General features: G+C 23.7%; 1 protein-coding gene across 1 annotated transcript; it reads right to left on the bottom strand.

Moving 5' to 3' along the window:
* Positions 1 to 3,543: 3,543 nt before the first annotated feature.
* On the bottom strand, positions 3,544 to 13,140 carry LOC122854895 (zinc finger E-box-binding homeobox protein zag-1-like). The gene is made up of 6 exons (XM_044155928.1): positions 11,560 to 13,140; positions 7,487 to 7,692; positions 7,036 to 7,176; positions 5,373 to 6,821; positions 5,115 to 5,280; positions 3,544 to 5,026 (listed from the first exon to the last, which is right to left on the bottom strand). The coding sequence occupies exons 1-6, from the start codon at positions 11,591 to 11,593 to the stop codon at positions 4,833 to 4,835; spliced, it is 2,190 nt and encodes a 729-aa protein (XP_044011863.1). The 5' UTR covers positions 11,594 to 13,140; the 3' UTR covers positions 3,544 to 4,832.
* Positions 13,141 to 19,317: the final 6,177 nt, after the last annotated feature.

The following is a 19,317-nucleotide window of genomic DNA, read 5'->3' as shown; positions in this document are numbered from 1 at the left end:
GAATTGTATGAACCGTAAACTGACAGAAAAGTTTCCATTAAAATTGAAAACATTAAATTGATATTTTACTTTAAAGTAAATGAATTAGTAAAATTTATAATAATAATATCCATTAAAAATTAATTACATTAATTACAAATAATAAGATAGAAAGTTTTGAAATGCTAAGAATATTGTAGTTAGAAAATATGACCAAAAAAAAAATATTAAATAAAAAAATATTTAAAAACAAAAAAAATTATATAGAAATATATAAGACTGACTTAAACTATAATTTATGAAAAGCTGATAATTGTTTTTTATGACATACTTTTTTAAAGAAACTAAAAATGTATAAAAGTTGAAAAATGTGAATGGGAAAAAATTATTTTATTGAAGTCGGTATAAAAAATAGCTGCCGGTATATATGATTACTATATTGGAACACAGAAATCACATATAAGGATTGAATAAAGAGCTCTGATGGTAACCTAAAAAATTTGTTGATATATATATATTTTTTCCTCGCCCCTATATAATCATATTTTGAAAACTTCAACACATCCGTAAAATACAATGTCATCAAATAAAAATTATAATCTTTTGATGCTTATTCTAAACAAAAAAAAAAAAGATATTTCATCTAGAATTATTAAAATAATAATAAAATAAACATCAACAAAATGTTATATTATGTTGACAAAATGAAACTTTATTTATTTATTCATTTTTTTTTTTTTTTGCATTTATACCAAAACATTATTTTTTTAATTTTTCAAATAAAATTAATTTATATAATTATATATAAACGATAAAAACATTAAAAATAAAACATAAATGAGATGCACATTTTTTTTTTCCTTTTATAATTTAAAAAATATAAAATATACAGAAAAAAAAAAAAAGTAAATTAAAACATTTCGATGCACTTTGCCATAATAATAAAAATAATAATAATAATAATGGTAATATTTATCAAAGTACTTTTTATCATGCACGTTGAATTATTGCATGGAATGAAAAATATACAAAAAAACAAAAAAAAAAAAAAGATAATTTGTTTGTTTTTGGCCGCTTAGAATTCATGGAAAAATATTATTACTAATAATAACTAATAGCCTGTTTTACAATATTTCATAAACAAATAAAAATTAATTAATTAATTATAATTTAGCATTTTATCAAACAAACGCTAATATATTTTTCATTTTCATTTTTATTTTTTCATTGTTTTGTGATTCAAGCACACTCAACAATATTTTTTTATTATTAATTATAAACTTTATTGAATGCACTTGATCCTCACACTCTCTCGCCTGCATTCTCACTTTTTATTTAAATCAATCAATTAATTTAGATTATACATATATAATATTTTATTATTATTATTAATATTTATTATTCAATTTTTTTTTTATTTTTTATCCCGTATTTATTTATTCATTTATTTGTTGTAACCACGCTCAACCAGTGATGGTTTTTTTTTTTTTTTCAATTATTTTTAAAATTAACACACTGGTTCGGAACTCCCTGCAGAAAAAAAGGCACGAACTGGCCTGTATAATATTTTTTTTTTTAACTATGGATGGAACTTTGTTACAATATAATAATTATTGTTTTTTTTTTATTATTTTTAATTGCTTCGGGTTCGTTTTTTTTTTTATCAACAAATCGAAAAAATTAACGTTAATTAATTTTGAATTTTCTCATTGAAATATAATTTATAGTTTTTTTTTTTGTATTTTTTTTCGTTTTTTTTTTTTTTTTTTTTTTTGGTAGTAAGTATTGCATTAAACAATTTTTAATTATAATTTTCACACTTTTATTAATTAAACTTACAGAACGCACTTGCCCTTTGTATATATAATATTTATACGAATTTATATATATTTATTTATTTTTTTTGTTCTTAATCTTTATATTTTTTTTAAATTTCAAATAGAATTTTATCTCAACATGTATACTTGTTTAGTGTCGTTTTTATTAATTAATTATTCATTTTTTATTCAAATTACTTTAGTAAATTATTATTCTTCTTTAATTATCTAGTAAAATTGAAACAACTGTTTATTATTGTCCGTTGTATCCGAGTATTTTTACTTTTATTTTTTTATATATTATATACATATTTGTTTTTTTTTATTATTTCTTTTACTATTACTAATATCGTAATATTTTTAATTTAATATTATAGTCATGGAAAGCTCACTTGCGTAGACACCGATTAAACTTAATCGTCTTTACGTCAAATTAATATAAAATGCAATTAAAAAAATTAATTTGCAATTTTTTTTTTTTACAAATATAAACTCGTCATTTTGTGTTTCGTTTACAGTTTATTTTTATTTTATTTTGGCAACTAGGCAAGCTCGGTTGTTCACGGAAGGCATCGTATGGCAATTTATTTATTTATTTATCATTATTATTAATCGTTTATTCAACAATCGTAAAAATTCTGTATTTAAATATTTTTTTTGTATTATTTATCCAGCCTTTTTCAAGAATTTCTATATTTCATTTGGCATCTATTTGTTTACTTTTATTGTCGTTAATTTGAATTAATAAAAATGCATTTTTGGAACGTGAGCAAATTAAATGTCAATTAAATATATAATTGTTTTAAAAAAAAAGAAAAATATCTTTTTCTTATTTTTGGCCAAACAAACGAGTTTTTTTTTTTTTATCATTATTATTATCATTAATTAGTATTATTATATTTTAATTATATAAAAATATATATTTCTCAAGTTTATTAACACTATAATAAATGAGTATTACGCACATCATACACATGCTTATTTATTTTTAATTATGAACACGATGCCCGTCGCGGATAACCGAAGCTTCTACTAAATCAAAAAAATGTAATTTAAAAAATTTTAATTTTATTATCAGCATTGTTTTATTTTTTTTATTAATTAATATATAATTAATGTTTATTCTTATCAATTATTATTATCATAATTTTATTAAATTCTCATTTTGAATAATATTATTGTTTAACAATATGAGAATTTTAATCCCATGCAATTGAGAATTTTATTCGTATTTTTTATTTTTAACAATATCACTTATCACTTGCTGTAATTTGTTTGTTTGTTTGTTTTAATTATTTTTTTTTAATATCATAAATTAATAATAAAGACGAATAAACTGTTATAAAATACATTTCCAAGTATTATTATTAATTATTATTTATTAATTATTATCGTCGTTTCTTTTTTCATTTTTTTTTTGTCATTGCTGGACGATTTTGTTTTGAATTTTTCTTTCAATTAATTATTTTATTTATAATAATAATATATATTTATTTATCTTAAATTCATCTAGGAACCAATAAAATAAATTTTATCATTAATTAATCGATAATTTATTAATAGTATAATTATTGGAAGCATTTAATATCATACCTTAAACTTTAAAAAAATTGTTTTTTTTCTTTTAAATATACAAATCGGCTACGTCGATTATTACTGCGATTAATTAATTTTTATTATTTAATTATTATCAGTTTTTAATATCCGGACATTATTTAATTTATAAAAATGAAAATATAAAAATTACCATGCTTGTACGGAATGTGACAATGTTGTAAAAGAAAAAAATGAAAAATAAAAATAAATAAATATTTTCTGGACCATTATAGCACCCGTAAGTACGTTTATTAATAAAAATATAATTATCGCAGTAATTCACCAATCAAATGAGGCCCTGTCAGTTTTATTAATTAATTATAATCATTACACTTTTAATTTGTTATTTTTTAAAAATTTTTATAAAGACAAATTTTAACCAATATTAATTTGAAAATAATTTTCATTTTCAAAATAATAAAATTCAGGAATGTGTGTCGAATAACAATTGCAAGTGTATACTTTTAATATTTTTTTTTTTATGTTAATTTTTTTTTTTTTTTTTGACAAAAATTAAGTATAAAATAGATTAAAAAATAAAATAATGTCTCTGGTTAATTATTTGTTAATTATTATCTTGGTTATTGAGCTTGGAATAAAGCTTCTTGGCAAAATGTTTTTTTTTTTTTTTATATTTTTTTCTTTTCTTCAAAATGCAGCTATAATAGATATATATTTTATGTATATAATATATATATATTTTAAATATCAATTTTTTTATTTATCAATTCACATATTTATTTTAATTGAATACGAATAATCTAAATTTTTCAATTATTATTTTCTTTTTTTGATTTATATATCCTCAGGTTTGACACGAGGGTTTTTTTAAAAATCTCAGTCACAATAATTAATTATTAATCATCATCCCTTCACTCATTAATATTAATGAATGAATATTATCTTTTTTCTCTAACAAATTTGTACATTAATTAGTTGTTTTATTTATTTATTTTTTTTTGTTCTTATTATTGTCATGGTATATATAATTTTTATCTTATTTCTTTATTTTTTTTCTTTAATAAAAATAAACAAATATTATGTTATATTATATATATTTTTTTTTATATAATAAATTATTGCATTATGCATTTTTGGTACCGTTACGTTTTTTTTTTTTTTTATTAATTTTTTATTCGGTTTGTAATTATTTGTCTCTTATTTTTTCAAATGAAAAAAAAATTTATATATATTTAAATAAATAAATTATTATGGCTCAATAGAGTCAATTTAATTGTGATGTTTGTTGTTTCGTTTAAATATCAAACTAATTAATTTAATTTATTTTATAAAAAAAATTAAATGAATTAATTTTGGGTTTATTATTTTTGTTTTTTAAATTTTATATATACGTACTTTGGAAATTTGTCACTTTTCAAAACTGAACCATGGACTTTCAGAGGATGAGAAAAAATAAAATTATTATTATCATATTTTAAACTATTCTCTGTAGGGTTTACAGTATGAATAACGATGATTCATGTGTTGGCTGTAAGAGCCAGAGTGTGAAAAACGTTTAAGACATTTAATGCATTGAAATGGTTTTTCTCCAGTATGTAGACGTTTATGTTCAGTTAAATGATGCTTGTGTTTAAATGCACGAGGACATTCTTCGCATTTGTATGGTCTTTGACCTGTTTAAAAACAAAAAAATAAAAAACACAATTGATAAATTAAATGATTGATTAAATTTGACAAATAAAAATAAATAAAAAAACTTACCGGAATGTTCATACTTGTGTCTAGCAAGTGAGCTTTGTTTTGAAAATGTTTTATCACATAGATTACAAACATAATTACCCTCTTGTTCATTTTCAGTAATTTGTAGTGTTTCATTTGTCGCAAGAACACTTTCACGTTCACTCTTCTGTTGAACTCTCGATGGACTCTGTATTTAAATAAAAAAAAAAAACACACAATTTATTTTAATTAAATATTCATTCAAATATTAATTATTATTGATACTAAAAATTATTTTACCTTAATAACAGTAACAGGATTAGCAATTACTGTTGTAGCATTTTTTTTATTATCTCTAGATTCATTAGTTTCCTCATCAATAACAAGTGGTGCTTCTTCAGTGTCATCATTTTCTTGAGGTACATTTTCAATGGGTGACAATGTCGTTCTAAATGAAGTATCACTTTCTTTTTTTATAGCTGGAAAATCTTTTTTTGATAAATCCAATGGCTGTTCAAGAGGCAAATTTTGTTGTTGTTGCTGTTGTTGTGGTTGTGGTTGTGGTTGTTGTTGATGATGTTGAATATGTTGTTGATGATGATGATTACCAATACTTGATATTGGTACAAGACCAGGCATTTTAGATTCTCTTCTATCTCTTGCTCTTGAATTTTGAAACCAAACTTGTACAACACGTGTTGGAAATTTAATAAAATTAGCAATCATTACAATTTCTTCTTTTTTAGGACGTTGATTAAGATTATAATAACCTCTTAATACAGCTAATTGTTCATCATCAATAAGTGATCTAGCTCTAACACGTCTACCAGTATCACCATTTTGTATTCTAACATCATCATCATCTGAATCAGCCTCAATTGAACTATCAACAGTAATATAATCAGATTTCCTTTTTCTATTATTACTTTCAGTTTGATTAGCATCTTCTAATTTTGCTGCTAAACCTTCACTTTGTGAATCATATTGTTCACCAACTGATTGCCAATCATTAAAATTCATTGTTTCACCAGACATTTCACTGTCTTGATCATTATAATCTTCATCATATTCACGTTTTATTATAACTGGTGATGATGTTAATTTTCTAACATTTGCTTCAAGTAATTGTTTTGTAACAGTTGTATTAACTGTTTCTAATATTCTACGTACAGCATCAAGACCTTGTGTATCATTTTGTTCAGTTAAATATTTATCATCATTTAATTCAGTATCTTCTGAATCAGCTGTTGATGGACTCATTGTTTCACGTGGTGATTCAAATTGTTCAGTAACATCAACTAATCTTTTATTGTGTAAATTATTGAGCAAATCACCAATTGAAGATTGCAATGATGATTGATAAAAATACTGTCTTAATTCTTCAACACCTGGTAATAATGTTGGTATATCATATATTCTAGTTCTATCATGTTGATCTTGATAATCAGATGGTAATAATTTTTGTAACATTGGTAAAAATGTGTTATTATTGTTGTTATTATTTGATGCATTAATAATATCAGTTGATTGTGATTGTTGTTGATTATTTAAGTGTTGTAATTTTTTTGGATTACGTTGTTCATTTGTTAATGGTGTTATTGAATTATTTGTTTGACGAGGTTTTTTTAAATTTGGTATTAGGCACTTTTTCGATGTCATGTGACTTGAGTATGAGCCAGAATGAGAAAAACGTTTACCACAATTGTTACATTGAAATGGTTTTTCTCCACTGTGAATACGCAAGTGTTCCTGTAAATTAAAATTGTTTTTTATTTCTATATTTATTTTTTTCTCAAGGTTTCACACATGAGATAGATACTATTTTTAATTTATATTTACATCAAAAAGAAAAAAAAAAAGTATATAGAGTTTAGAAATTTAAAATTTATTTTTAGATATATATTTTAAAATATTTCTTTAGTAATCGAATTAATATCAATATAAATAAAATAAATTTACTCACTTTTAGGTGATGTTTAAATTTAAATGCTTTCTCGCAATGTGGACATTTAAATTTTCGTAGGACTGCACTTTCATCGTGGCTAATCATGTGTCTTTGCAAACGATAAACGTTTGCAAATGTTTTACTACAAACTTTGCAAGACTGAAAAAAAAATATAATAATTATAAAAATATTTTCTTTTACTTCCTGAATTAATTAATTATATTTTTAAAATTTAAAAACTAGATTTTGCAATACGACAGCTTTAATTTTAAAACAAATGTCATTGTTTATTTCTAAAAAATTTTTTATTTATTAAAATTTAAAAATAATAAACTTTAAATAAATTGAATGGATAAATAACAAACAATTAAAAATAATAAAATAAATTAATAGTCATTTAAAAGATGATGATGCTGTTACACTTGAAGTAAAGAATTTTATAAAGTCAATTTAGCAAAAATTTACTTACAACTTGTGAAAATTGTCCACTCAAATCGTGTTTATCAATTGAAAATGATGTTTTGTGAATATCTTCAAGATGTAATTGAAGATGATGAATATTACGACAAATAATACCACACTGAGGGCACCTTTCTTCGTGTTTTTTTGATCCACCTTCACCAGTACTACTAGCAATGTCTGTTATTTCGACGCTTATTTCGTCCTCACTACACCCTGAAATCAAAAAATCAAAAATTATTCTTCTCTAGAAGTAGAGAGAAAAAAAGAGGGGATTAAAATTAATGTGTATCTAATCAAAAAAAAAAAAAAAAATTTCTCCCTCTGCCTCATGTATCCCTTTACTGCCCTTATCATAAAAATATACAACTACAACCAGGGGTGCAACAAAGGTATATTTGTGACTGATCTTCTCATCTTGCACTGCGTTACGCATTTTATATTTCCCATCATCGGTCTACCGGTTCTGTCGCCTCAATGTCAATTCATACAAAGTACCCTCATACACGGGGGGATTTAATATATTTTAAGGTACAAAAATTAGAGGGTGGAAAATGAAGGGAATATATATATAGAATAGGATATATAAAAATCTGTGAATGTATTGTTATTGGTGGCACGCGCCAGGTTGACGTGTGTGTAACAGGGTGACTCTGCATAAAAGTGGCACATGGCAAAATACATTTGTTTCTTTCCCCCCCTTGGTGCAACTTAACATTACGAGGGGGGTCACATATATAGAAAAGAGACTATTCGTTTTTATATGGACCCCGGAGAAAGACTATTTAAATTTTTGAGGGTGATTAACGGTATTTTATTTTTAAAAAAAAAAACAAATTTATTGGCAAAATTCATTTGCATTATTGATGATGCAATTTTTTTTTTTTTTCTATAAATATATTTTTTAACTAGCACGTGGTTTTTAATTTTTAAAATTTTGTTTTAACCAGTCCTTTTAATTATTATTTTTGTCACGTTTCAATATTTATTAATTAATTTAACAAATCAATTTTTTATTTTATACAATCATTTTTGATGATAAATTTGTATATCGAATTAGTTTTTTATATTTGTTTGGGTCTTTTTTTTATTATCATTCATTCATGTAGTTTAAATCGAGTTATCTTTATTAATTATTGGATCAAAGAGCTCATTGTTATGTTTTATCAAAAATTTCATAAACAATTTAAAAAATTACCGAATTTTAATCGATTCATTAATCTTGATTATTTTTTTATAATTTTGTAAACACAACAAACATTAGAAAAATATAATTTATTATAGAACTTGAATATAATAATTTTAATAGCGCATAAAATTAAAGAAAAATTAAATAATTTCCAAAGTGTTTGTTTTTCAAATTCGAGTAAATAAATTGCATAATTTATTTTTGAAATTTTTCGTCATAATAATACATTAGTTATATATTAATAATCTTATATTTTCAGTAATTATTATATAAAAAAATTTGTAAATTTTTTTAAAAACAATTAATAATTATTTATCAAATTTTATTAAACAAGTAAATGTTTATATACGATTTATTTAATTTTTCTTATTTTTCTTTTTGTTTGAAATTATACAAATGAACTTTGATCATAAATAATGGTTTGATAAAGACTGGTCAAAGCCATGACCTTTTCTCAACTCATATCATCATCAAACATATTTTTATTTTTATCTCATTTTAAATAAACTATTATTCTTGTTGTTCTTACGATTACAATCATACCTTATTTATTTTATAAAACATTATTTTCTATTTATTAAATCCACACAAAGAGATACAATAGAATTTTTTTTTTTTCAAATGAGTAACAGGATGATGGTCCAACGTCAAATCAGCTCATCACCACAAACAAAAAGAAAAGAAAAAAAAATGTGATTCACCTTGTGTGTATCATTTTCACACAATTTAAACAAAAAAAAAAAAATTAAATACAAAAAAAAATGACCATATGAATCATTCAATTTCCTCAACGATAAACAATTGATAAAAATAATTAATAAAAAAAGCATTTATATTTATTTGAGAACACAATACATGTGTGTATTAAAAAATTTTAATTTAAAATTTAAAATCTATATGAACATTTAATATATATATAATAAATAACTAAATTAAGGATAAGAGACACGTGGTATCTCATTGATGATGATGGTAAAATATGGTGGGTCATTAAACGCACACAATCATATCATTGGTATGACGTCATTTATCAATAATAAAAAAAAAAATATAATAATAAAAATATATATAAAATAAAATAGATGTTGAGAAGCGCGCAAAGCATTCGAAAATGTACATATATATCATATATATATAGTTGTTGTTGAGGTCGTTGAGCCTTGTATTGGCGCGACGACGACGACGACGTCGTCTATGCGGGGGCGCGGCGACGGCGGCAGTGGCGGCCATTAAAACGCGAACACATATACAAATATCATCTCTTCATTTTATATAAAATACACAGTTGCTGGACCAGAGTATGTATCTGGCAACAGGGAAGCCACACACGATAAATTCAAACGCCCTCATCTCATTTCACTCTGCAGCATCAATTCCAGAAAAAAAATAAATTTTTATTATTATTGTTACTATTATTTTATCGCGTTAAATTTATGTTTTTTTTTGTTAAATTGTATTATTTAGTGTTTTTATATTTATTTAGCAATGATAAAATTTTAAAATTATTTTTTATTTTGTTTAAATAAATGAGGTTGAAGTTTGATTGAAAAAAATGGAGTAAATTGGAGTAATTTTTTTGTTTTACTTATATTTTTTCTAAGATTATTTCGATTATTTTTTTCTATGATTTTTGATTTACTACTTTTTTTCGAAAATTTTAATGATAAAAATGGAGTAAAACGGAGAAAAATTATTTTTACCGGAGTAAACAGGATGTAAAATTTTATCAGATATATTTTTGTGGTTAAATATATTTTCGATAGTTATTTTATTATTAAAATAATGTTATTATTTTCATATTATTTGATATATTTTCTATCAATGAAAAATAGTGCAAATATATATTAATTTAATGATACACCCTTTTCATTTTCATACCTCTATACCTATATAAAAAATTAATAAAAAAAAAAAACTATATTTCAATCGATTCGTATTTAAATTTAAAAAACGAAATTTATTTAACGATGTTAAATTGCAACAAAGTCACAAATGTCACCTGGAATCACATTTCAACTTTGACTAATAACTCCAAAAAAAAAAAAGGAAAAAAAAAAAATACTGTAACACGATACTGAAATAACGCCCCTCTAAAACACACACATTTTGAGAAGCTTGAAACGCGAGAATGAAAAAAAATAATAATTTGAGTGTATGCAGGTGTTTAAATGACAATTTTTCTCACTCAAGATGAGATGTAGTTATTATTATATACGCATGTTTAACTGCATCATAAAAAAATAAAAATATATTAGTCACAGTAATTTTATTATAATAAAAAAAAATATTTAAAACAAAGAAGAAAAAAAGCTTTCTTAAATATATACATAATGAAAATAAAATATATACACGTGATTATTGGACACCTCATGCTCTCACTTATTCATCATCTATATGGATGTACACAGTGACGAATCGAGGACAAAATAATAATCGTAATTGAAACATCTCTTTATCATCTCTCATGAGAAAAAAAAATGTATATATTTTCATTTAAATTATTTTTACTTGGGGTTTTTTTTTCTGATATAAAAATATATTCTGCGTGTTTACCCAATATATATATTTTAATGATAATAACTATTATTATTGTTTAGAATTAATTTAAAAAACGTGAAATTATTACATTGCCACGTCAATGGTTATATTATTGTGATGAAATGTATCGAGAACTCTTTTATCTGACCTCTGTTTTGATGAGTTTCTACTGATCTTTGACATAAAATCTCATTAAATAATATTTTTTAAATAATAAATATGTATGTGTTTGTTAACAATGAACAAGGTAAAATAAATAAATAAATAAATAAACAATTAATCAATTTTTAAGCCTCAAATAATTATTATTAATTAAAAAGAAATTCGCTATATTTTTTAATAATAATATTAGTTACCTTTAAAAGAGTTTCGCACAAGAGTCATGCTCATATTAAATACTTCTCAAGTATTTATCAATTAATAATCAACAATTAATATATATATTTCAAATAAAATAATTATTCATGTTTCTCTTGCGCCAGCAACTTTTTTTTATACTCCAGTATTTTATTAATTAATATTTATTTAGAAAAAAAATTTATTTTATTTATTATCATTATTATTGTTATTAATTTGTGATGATTTTATCAAATGTTAATTTTATTAATTAACAATATTAGTGTTTTTAAAAATTAATAAATTTCTTTGGTTTTTTTTTCTCTATTTTTCACAGTTTTACTTTTTTTTTATTTGTTTTTCTTCTTGTAATCCTTTTTATTTATATATATTTGTTGTTGTTGTTGTTGTTGTTGTTTGCAAATTTTAATTCACATATATATATGTTGACTATATTTATCCGTGTACGTGTGTCGGTAAGGCAGAAGGTGGGGCAATATATATAAATTTTTTTTCTTTTTTTTTTCCATGAGAGAAAAAAAAAAAAAGAGAGAATGTGTGTGTGTGGCGTCTAAAAACTTTTTATTTTTTTTTAGTCAATATATTATTTTTTTCAAGTATTTATTATCCTCCAAAATAGGCATCTTCTTTCTTCAAATAAATAACCACAAAAAAAACCTTGAAATTTTTTAAACGGAAAAAAATAAAAAACTATTTCTTGTAAATAATTCACAGTGTTAAATATTTTTTTTTTAAAAAAAGTCTACTAAACACTTGGATTTTTCTTTTCTTTTTTTTTTCAATAAAAATAGGCACAATATAACACCAAATTTTAATCAGCCCACTTTTTGTCACACACATACACAGAGATAAACACAAAATAATTAAAAAATCACTTCACAAAATAATCACCATTTAATTTTCAACTATTCACATGTGTCAAAAATAATAATAAAACAAAAAACCGGAAAATGGAAAGGTTTAAAAATAAATCAATTTGAAAAAAAAAATACAATAAACAACCGTAAAAAATAGGGTGGCTGGGAGGGATTCAACGAAAAAATAAAAAAAAAAATAATGAAAAAAAAAAAAAAAAACAATTAAAACTAATTTGTATTAAATTAAGTTAATAAATATTTAAAAAAAAAAAAAAACGAATAATATAAATAACAAAAAACGCGACAATGCGTTGATGGTGGTGTAACTACCGTTAGCTAGGACATGGCAAATGTTAGTGTGAAAAAAAAAAATAATAAAGGCGCAAGGCGATAGAATACGACGTTTACGGTATAATAACTAAAAGTCCATCTAGGAAGGTGAGTATAGAAGTGGAGAGAAGAGAGAGAATCAAGCGCGGATAGATCACATCGAGAGGAGAATAAGATGATGGTAGTAGTGGTGGTGGTTATTTTAGTTGTGGAGATGGTTATATATTTTTTTTTTTTTGGAAGAGGATAAGAGGGGAGTCAACAGAGATTGGATAAAGTGGCGTGGTACTCGTACTGTGTTGGTATTGATGATTATAATGGCGGATTGTCTGAGCCACCGCCCCCGTTTACCTTTATTTACTAGCCTATATATGTGTACAACATTTCTCCCACTCAGTATCCTACTTTTTTTTTTTAACCCCTACCTGATAATACTTCCCACTATTCACAAAATCTTTTTAACCAGGGATGTGGATGCTGTATTTTTGTGCCCTTATAATCATTTATTTTATTCTCTTATTTTAATTTTAATAAATAACAAATATTTTTAATCAAACATATAATGTTTTTATACATTTTTATTTTTTCCTTCAAATTTATATTATTATATATGCTTAATTAAGAAAGATTATTATTTTTTTTTTTATTTTTTTCATATATTTATTTTACATGTGGGTAATTAGATATCAAGGAAATGATATTGTCGGATACTTCTGATATGTGATGCTGCTGTTGCATGCATATACAAGTTATTTATCTACCAGGCATTTGTTAGCGGAAATATACTCATTTTTAGTTGATAAAAAAAAATTTTGTTTATTTTTAAATATTATACAATTGATCAATAAACTGTTTTTAAAAATTTTTTTTTTTCTACTCCAATTTATTGCTCTTTAATTTTACTCGTGCATTTAAACATAAAGGGCTATGAAAAAAAAGTCTTTTAAATTAACACAAACTTACTTCACCAAGTTGCTTTAAAATACATTATTTGAGGGAGGGGGAAGGGGGGACAAATCAATGCCCACGTATGACTATTTCATTTGGTAAATATATATATAAAAATGTTAATATACAAGGCTAAAGGGGAAAGGGGAGAATAAATGAACAAAACGCGAAAAAGGTATACATATGAGAAAAAATAATATTGGCTATTATTAGTATGCAGCTGTCGGTAAATAACAGTATGAATATAAATATAAAAAAAAAAGAAAAACAATGCTTTTTGTGCTTTAAATTAAAAAAAACATCGATATATTTATAGTAAGTTTTTATATAAAAAATAAAAACAAAAAAAAAAACCATTATTAATTACTTTTACTAATGTAATTAAAGAATTAATTTATAATACTTGTTTATTTATGTCATATTTATAAAAAATAATAAATAAATACGTGTGTATATTTATTTTGATATAATAAAATTACGCTCCTGGATAAAATATACGCGCATTTCACTATTGAGAATCGGGTCCAGCAATGATGACGCGGCAATTGTAACGAAAATTTACGAAGATAACCGAAACGCGAATTTTGTTGTTAAAGTAGGGATATATACTGTTAACTGCAGCGGATCTTGTGGATGATTTTTTTTATATTTTTCATCCCTTCGAGAGAGAAATATCACTCTTGTCTCCCTTCTACTCCTCCTCCTCCTCTTCTTCTTTCACCCGCTAACACGGTGATGGGTTTTGTTGCCGCCCATTAGGCGCCGCCACGGCGTGATTCGCAACTGTGTTTCTTTATATTATCGTCGGACAACCAAGTACACCGGTATGTATAGATATACATATAAATTTTTGATTATTTATTATTATTTATATTCATTTATTTTACAGATATATATAAGTATTTTTTTATTTTGATATATGTATCCGCAAAACCTGACCTCTAGAAACACACAAATGTACGCCATGTGTGCACCACTTGTGTGTCCCTTGTCTCGATAATTTTATCATTCTGTCTCGCTTTCAGCTCCGGTTCAGAGAGAGAATTATATATATATCTACCGTGTTTTTGTCTTTGCATCAGCTTCCAACTTTTGTATTTCGAAAATGATTTTTTTATATTTTTTACGATTTATAATATGGTAAACTCATGGTTTCCCTGGTAGAAATGTTATTTTTTCTGGATTTTTATTGAAATTCTCCGTAATTTTTTCATACGGTGAAATTTTTTTTGTTTGTTGATAAATTACAACTAGAGTATTTTTTATTGAAGAAAAACATGGAGAAATTTCTTAATCAACCTCTATAGTTTGAATATATTTTCTCACGATTTTACTACTAAAAAAAAACAAGTTGGAAAAGATACCATGAAATTCAGATAAATTTCTTCAAATTTCTTTATTATTTCTTCGAACGGGTTACTTCAAAGAACCCTATAGAAAATTTACAAACACTTATATGATTTTTTATCAACTTTCATATATTCAATATAATGATTCTTATTGCAATATAATTTGAATGATAAGAAATTTTATGTAAAACTATAAATTAATTGGCCTTTTAAAGAGTCCACTGTATATAAATTTGGAGTTCAAGTAATTATTTTATTTTTTTTTCAAATTAATATCTTTGTAGTATGAATTTTTTTTTAAATTAGTTTTTTTATAAACTGTCAAGACTCAAAAAGACTGAAGATTTAAAATATATAACTCATTATTATCCTTGTCAATTTACCAATGTGCTAAAAGTTATTAATTTAAACAAAAAATATTTTTTAAATTAGCAAGACAATTGTCATGAAAATTTGACATAATATGTATACAACTATTTTACAAATTTAATCTAAAAGTTTTATTAACTTGTTAAGACAATTAAATTGTACTTGAATTTCCTACAGTGTCATTTGTGTATATACGCATATATATAGTTCTAATTATTTAGTCTTTTTAATTGTATAGCCACTTTGACACATCACCTTAAACATCTAAATAATTTTAGCCCATATACTTTTCTACAAATCTATTTTTCCAAAAACTATATATCAAAATTAGTTGAAACCCCCAAGAAAAAACTAAAACAAAAAATAAATAATGATAATAAATATACTTTTTCTTGTTATTACAGCATAAGGATTTTATTATCATGCTACCGAATTTTTGTTCGTTCACAGAAATCATTATCTTGTTTTTTTTTATTTATTTTGTGATAAAAAAAGCACGCATATATACATATATAGGTTTATCGCTTATTTGAAAAAAAAATAAAAAATATCTTGATGAATACCTAATCAAAAAGGGTGATACATTAATTTATGACAGAATTTTTTTATCTCAATTTATTTTAAGATAATATTTTCTTTATTCGTGTGTAAAAAATATACGTTTTTTTTTTTTTTTTTCATCGAAGCTGGAAATTATATTACCTACTCGGTTATATATATGAAGAATTTTTTATTTTTTTTTCCTTTCTGGAGTATAAAGGAGGGATGTAATGTGATATGTTGAAGAGGATATGGGAAGTCAAGGAGAGGCCAAAGTACGATGAGAGATTTCGTTTTAGTTTAAACGTTTGGTTGTTGTACAAAATGACTCAGTTACTCAAAGTATAATATACAAACATATGTATCACCGTTTATAATTCCTCAAATTATCATCCACAAAAACCACACTCTAAAATTGAGTAATACATAAAATACTTACCAATTTTATTTTAAACAATAAAAAACAAACAAAAATCCTTAAAAATTTAAAAAAATAAAAAAGTTACAATAACCAGATGAAATATATGTTTGTATTTTTTATTTTTTTTTTTCGGTACATGTCAAAAGGGAGGAAAAAAAAATCACAGTCAGGTAAAATCGATCGTTCACATGTGCTCGACAGATTGGCGACCACTCAAGTGACTATATAACGTTCAAAAACCTAGACAAAAAAATAAAAATAATTTAAGGGGGTATGATTGTAAAAGAGGGTATATATATACCTATATATAAACGTGGGTATTGCACACGTTAACCCCCCCGGGGTCTTGGTCACCATCTGGGCAACAGCCCGAGGTCTGTGTACCTTTACCATCATCATCATCATCGTCGTCGTAGTCGTCGTCGTCGTCTCTCTTTTTTTTAAATGTTATTTTTATATATTATTTTTAAAGACCCGTATGCAGAACAGATTTTTTTTTATATATATTTAATACGAGTGCATCATACAGACGTGAAAAAGAGAGATGAAATAATTTTTTTTTTTTTTTTAAATCATCAACCCAAGAGGGCCACTCCATGTGCTTCATACAACTCGGTCCCTAACAATAATGTTCTCTCATCACTGGGTTCAGATACACATACACTCTCACGGGTACCATTATATATACACGTGAATATATATTTTTTTAATTTTTTTAATTTTTTTTTTTAGTGTATATACTTGTCGCTCCCATGAGAATAAATTTAATGTTTTAATTCGTGGGAGTTGTATTTTAATTTATTTATTTTTTTGTTTGTCTAAAAAAATTTAATTTTTATTTTTTTAAAAAAAGGGCTCAAGAATTGCTTGATAAACAAAATTGTAATTATATTTATCAACTTTCAGAAGTTTTTTTATATACTCTTTTTTGAAAAATTTATAAAATTTAAGTATCTTTTTTATCTGTTGGATTTTTTTTTTTTTTTAAATCGTAAAACTAAAAAATTGGTCATTTATCATCATGTCATATGTCAGATATACTGAGAATTATATCTGTAATTTGATTTTTAAAAAAATATATAAAAAATAATAGTTTTTTGTCTTGATTTTTCAAAAAAATATAAAAATAATTTTTTTATTTTCCAAGTAAAAATAGGTAGAACAAATAATTAGACAAAATATTATTAGAGTTACGTAACACAATTAAAAAAATGATAAAATTTATCATAATTTTAATGCCAAAATATGATTGAGGTTTAAATTTTTAATTAAATGTTAATTTAACTTCAAGCTCAAACTGTTAAAATTTAAATGTCAAAAAAAAAAATGTCAAATTAATGTATTTAACATTTTTTTTTTACTTGTTTAATTGACTCATTTTAAATATTAATTTTCTATTTAATTTTAAATGACACTTTTTTTTGTATTTGTAGCATTTTCTTTTATTTTTATTTCCAATATAAATGTATATATAAATTTCAATTTACTATTTAAAAATATTACAAATTTAAAAGTTTGAATATACACAAAAAAAATCAATATAAAATTAGCAGAATTGAATTTAAATGGCAGTTGTACCTGGTGATGATTGAATGGAGATATAATACCTAAACTGTAACAATGCAAGTGTGATAATCTCTTCAAAATAAAACTGCATTCATCCCCTATCCTGCACATATGTATATATTTATATATATTTTTCTTTAAATAGAACGTGAAAATAATTTCATGATTTTTCTGGATAAAGGTACAGCATGATATCCACGTTGAATATTACAAATGATATTGGATATTGGTCAGATGGAAAAAAGGGGGTGCATCAAATAAACCAGAAGGTTGAGGGGGAGGAACAGGGGGTAAACAATAAGAAAAAAAAATCAGATAAAGTTTAAGAGAGATGAAAAATAAAATCAGAAATATATTTATGTATATTGAAAAGAGAAAATGAAACAAGGGAGAAAGATATGCGTGGAAGGGGTTGGCAATCATATGAGACGGATTTTAAATGTGTTGGTTGTATATATATATATATGTAGTTATGGGGGGTAAAAATGAACGTAAAAGCTAAGCCAGTAATGCAATAACTCGAATTGATGTGCATGCAAACGGAAAGAATAGAAACTATATAGTCTATAACTATGTCTATATATATATATATATATATATACCCTTCAATTTTACTTCTAGATAGTAGTGTCTTTTTACTTTACATATATATAAAAGTAAATATACATATATGTATGTAGATAATGATAATATGTAAACTAGAAATTTGGATATTTATTTTGGAAAAGTATATATGTATCTATTAAATATATTTATTAAGAGTCACAGTAGTGGCGATAAGAATGAGAGATGCAGCATTGTTGTAAACATGAATCACACTTTGTCAAACTTTTGAGATTAAAAAAATTTGTAGAATTAGAAAAATCAAGTGGTACGATCTTCTGTAAATACGAAATATTTTTTAAACAAGAGTGTTAATTTTAAAAAAGATATGTCTTTGAAATTGACCATAAATGTGGAATTTTGACGCACAGTATGACTCATGTTTATATATACAGTTTAGCTCTCGCTGTTTTTTCGTTTCTTTTGTTTGTGATTGTGTACTTTAAACTATACTTTTACCTTATTTTTTTGATTTGTCATTATGTTATTAATCTTAAAATGTTATATACATATAATAATAATATATGTAAGTATAGCATTTAAATGTTTTAAATAGCCTGATATAGTTATACGTTTATTGGTTGTGTTTTTGTTTTTCAATAGTAAAATATTCACCAATAATTGACATGTCAATCTGCAGATATAACTTTTAAATTGAACTTTACTATTTCAAATAACTGTTGTTATTTTATAGTTTTTTAAAAAACCATTTTTATATACAGAGTTGCTGCTTATCTGGAGAATATTTCATTTGATTTAAAAGTAAAAAATTTG

The sequence above is a fragment of the Aphidius gifuensis genome, linkage group LG4 (genome assembly GCF_014905175.1).
Source record: "Aphidius gifuensis isolate YNYX2018 linkage group LG4, ASM1490517v1, whole genome shotgun sequence".
Classification (NCBI taxonomy): domain Eukaryota; kingdom Metazoa; phylum Arthropoda; class Insecta; order Hymenoptera; family Braconidae; genus Aphidius; species Aphidius gifuensis.
This window is presented reverse-complemented; position numbering and strand designations above follow the sequence as displayed.

Excerpts from the sequence above, each read along its gene's own strand:
- LOC122854895 (XM_044155928.1), bottom strand. The coding sequence starts at position 11,593 with ATGAGCATGACTCTTGTGCGAAACTCTTTTAAAG. Across the intron at positions 6,822-7,035 it reads AATTTAAACATCACCTAAAA|GAACACTTGCGTATTCACAG; the intron begins GTGAGTAAATTT and ends TTTAATTTACAG. Across the intron at positions 5,281-5,372 it reads ATCCTGTTACTGTTATTAAG|AGTCCATCGAGAGTTCAACA; the intron begins GTAAAATAATTT and ends ATTTAAATACAG.